Raw genomic sequence first — 3,539 nt, forward strand, 5'->3', positions numbered from 1 at the left:
TGAGACATGATGGCAAAGGGTGTTTGTGGGGCTGTATTATGTCAGATTTTTGTACACTTATGTCCTGCACCAGGAAAATGCAGTATGATTTACAACTGCCTGTATTACCAAATGAGCCTGTGCTAGCTGGAGTCTGATCTCATAAGAGATCATTCCAGGTTGGTGCTGAAGAGACTGATAATTACTACATTATCTCTTACATCCCATAGAATTCAATACGTCACAACCTCTCTCTGAATCGTTATTTCATCAAAGTACCACGTTCCCAGGAAGAACCAGGCAAAGGCTCCTTCTGGAGGATAGACCCGGCCTCTGAAAGCAAATTGATAGAGCAGGCTTTTAGAAAAAGGCGGCCAAGGGGAGTACCTTGCTTTAGAACCCCACTGGGACCTCTGTCTTCTAGGTAAGGAAACAAAATTGGGGGTCTACACTTTTAGATACTTTGGATTAAGCTTATGACAAGTTTTGCTGGGCCTAGGATGAACACAGTACTTTTAAAATTAATAGCAGTATTGGTAACATAAAGTTTGTTGTGATGATGAAGGTAGTTTCCCAAATCAAGAAAGGGTACTGAAGGCGATTGGCTTGCACTAAGCCATTAAACTTTCCTTTTGAGGTGGGTTATGTTTTTGCTTTGTGCTGAAGATCTGATTGCCATATTTGAGGACATGAAATCTTTCTTCAAGTGAGACTGGCTTCTTTTTTAGTTGTGGTCCTTTTGGAGGAAGGGGATGCACTGGTTGATGCCAGACGGGCCACCCTAAGCAGATGGATGCCTGATGATTGCAGTTAGCACACAGGGACATATGGAAGGACAGGCCCGTAGCCAGGAATTTCTAAATCGGGGGGTATTTAAATATCTTGGTGGGCACTTGGCACTGGCTAATTTAAATAATTTAATTATTCAACGGTAGGAGGCAGAGCTGCGCCCCGCAGATAAAAAGGGAAGGGAGGGGAAGAGGAATCCTCACCATTCAAAGGTGGGAGGCAGAGCTGAGCTCTGAAAATAAAAAGGGAAAGGGAGGGGCAAGAGGAATGGAAGCAAAATCATGGGGTCCAAAGCCGAAGGAGGGATTGGGCAGTGAGGCGCTTGCTTTGCTGGCTTGGGAACTGGAGGGAAGAAGGCAGTTTGCCTTGCTGGCCAGGGAGCGATGAGGGAGAGAGCAGAGAAGCAGCGTGGGATACCCCAAGGGGTTTGACTTGCCAGCCGAAGATAGGCAAGAGAGAGCAGCAGCAGTGTGGGAAAAGAGTGGGGGAAAGGAATGGAAGCAAAATCATGGGCTCCGAAGCCGAGGGAGGGGTTGGGTAATGCGGCACTTGCTTTGCCAGCTTGGGAATTGGAAGGATGAAGGTGGTCAGGGCTTACCTTGCTGACCAATGAGTGATGAGAGAGAGAGCAGAGCAGCAGCATGGGATAATCCAACCCAAAGGGCTTGACTTGCCAGCCGAAGAGAGGCAAGAGAGAGCAGCAGCAGTAGCATGAGATTGGAGGTATGGCTCACCTTGCTGGCCTGCCAAAAACAAGAAAGAGCAGCGGTGTGGGATTGGAGGGCGAGAGGGCATGGGACTTGCCTTGCTGAGAGAGAGCGGCATGGGATTGGAGGGGGGGAGGGCACAGGGCTTGCCTTGTCCAGAGAGAGCGGTGGGCAAGAGAGGGTGGCACGAGGTTTGCTGGTGGCGGCGACGAGTGCAATAAATAAAATTAAAAATTGGAAGTTGGGGGGCCTTGGTGGTAAGTCAGGGGGCCGGGCCCCAAAAGGCTTCAGTGTAGCATGGGCCTGTGGAAGGAGATGATTCTTCAAATATTGATGTTCCAAGCAGGGTGTGGAGGAGGGGAGGGCCTGTCTCATGCTGCTTAGTCACAGACTGCTCTGTTACTTTGCACTGTACTTCTCCCTCCACAATTTCTGCTCAGGAGTTATGTACTTGATCTTCTTTATGGTCTCTGTGCATCACACCCATGGGGGATAAGGCGCCTGCACTGGCCCCGATCAGTAACTTACAAGAAAAGGATTTTTGCACCCTGTCTGTGCTGTGCAAGCAAAGGCCTAGCAGGCCCAGGGAGCCTGAGCAGCAGTGGGAGGAGGCCAGGCCTACAACTCCCAGAAGCCCCTGAGAGGTTTTGGTGCCAATTTTAGCCAATCACAGAGAAAGGGGGCTTATAACAAAAGACCTGGTACAGAAGAAGTGTTGTTCTTTCTTCCAAGAGAGCAGGGCCAGAAGGAAGGCTGCTGCTGGGAGAGACCCTCACCCTGAGAGGAAGGGTGAGCAGACTCAGGCCCAACTGAGAGAGTGGACTAGGGACTGTGAGTCTAGTTGCGTTAGGGTATTTGGTTTCTTTTCTCTTCACCCACGTACCGTTATTGTTCTTGCACCTTGTTTCCTATATTTGACTGACCACCTGTAAAAATAAACCTTTTATTTGTTGTTTACTCTGCCTGGTCCTCATGCCTATTATTTGGCCAAATAAGGGAGGTCTGATGGTCTTGGGAGGGTGCTTGGCCTTCTCAAGGGATCTTAAAACCAGAGTGGTGGCAGCGTCAGGTGACACCCCACCTGAGCCGTGACATGGTGGCTGCAGTGGTGGGATGGACTAATTTTGGACCCTGGTAAGGCAGAGTACCATTTGGCCTTGAAAAAAAAATGTTTTTTTCTTTTGGGGTTAAGGAAACCCCATTTCTGAAGGTGCTTGCAAGACCAAGTAAGGGTCTAGTAAGGTGTGGTGAAAGAGGTTTTGTTTATGTTCTAGCTGTCGGGCCAACTGGATAGGTAGTGCATGTTCCTCCGATCTGGGAAGGAAAAACCAGAGGACACACTGTTGCTAGACGCAAGACCGGAACGGGAGCTGCTAGTCTCATGTCGTTGGAGGACAAGAGAAAGTAATGGCATCCCTGAGTGAAGAGACCTTACGTCTCCAGCTGCAACTTAAGCAGGGAGACCTTGAGTTAGAGAGAACAAGGCTGCAGAAAGAGAAAGAGGAGACTGCAGCAAGACTGCAGAAAGAGGAGAAAGAGAGTGCAGCTAGGATGGAACTAGAGTGAGAGAAAATGGGGCTAGAAAGGGAGAAAATGAAGCTGGCACATGAGCTTGAAATGGCTAAGCTCGAAAAGGGTCAACCTCCTCCAGATGTCACAGTGAAAGAGGACCATCGGAAGTACCCCAGGTTCAAGGAAGGGGAGGACATTGAGGCCTTCCTGCAGAATTTTGAACAAGTCTGTATAGATTACAAGGTCCCCTAAGAGCTGTACATGGAAAAGCTGAGACCGCAGTTGAGTGGTGTCCTAGCTTCAGTGTCTGGGCAGATGGAAGGCGAAGAGAAAACAGACTTCAAGCTGTTCAAGCAGAGAGTGCGAGAGAGGGTGGGGTTCACCAAGGAAGGGGCCCGGAAGCGCTTCAGAGAGATCGGCCTTGAAGGGAAAGTGTCCTACCCACAGTTAATGCACAGACTGGGAAAAGCCTATGACTTGTGGGTGGAGGTCGCTGATGCCAAGACCCTGGCTGACATCAAGGCCCTGAGTACATTAGGTGCCCCCTGGTGG

The 3,539-nt window shown here is 49.6% G+C and overlaps 1 protein-coding gene across 1 annotated transcript in view; it reads left to right on the forward strand.

Annotated features, from left to right (window-relative positions):
• Window positions 1-3,539, forward strand: part of FOXK2 (forkhead box K2) — a 72,428-nt gene that overhangs the window by 40,446 nt on the left and 28,443 nt on the right. Inside the window, exon 5 of the mRNA XM_015424880.1 lies at window positions 210-403. Coding sequence (XP_015280366.1) covers window positions 210-403 — 194 coding nt within the window. The remainder of the gene's footprint in view (window positions 1-209; window positions 404-3,539) is intronic.

Source organism: Gekko japonicus, unplaced genomic scaffold (genome assembly GCF_001447785.1).
Source record: "Gekko japonicus isolate JY-2015 unplaced genomic scaffold, Gekko_japonicus_V1.1 scaffold1387, whole genome shotgun sequence".
In the NCBI taxonomy this organism is placed as follows: domain Eukaryota; kingdom Metazoa; phylum Chordata; class Lepidosauria; order Squamata; family Gekkonidae; genus Gekko; species Gekko japonicus.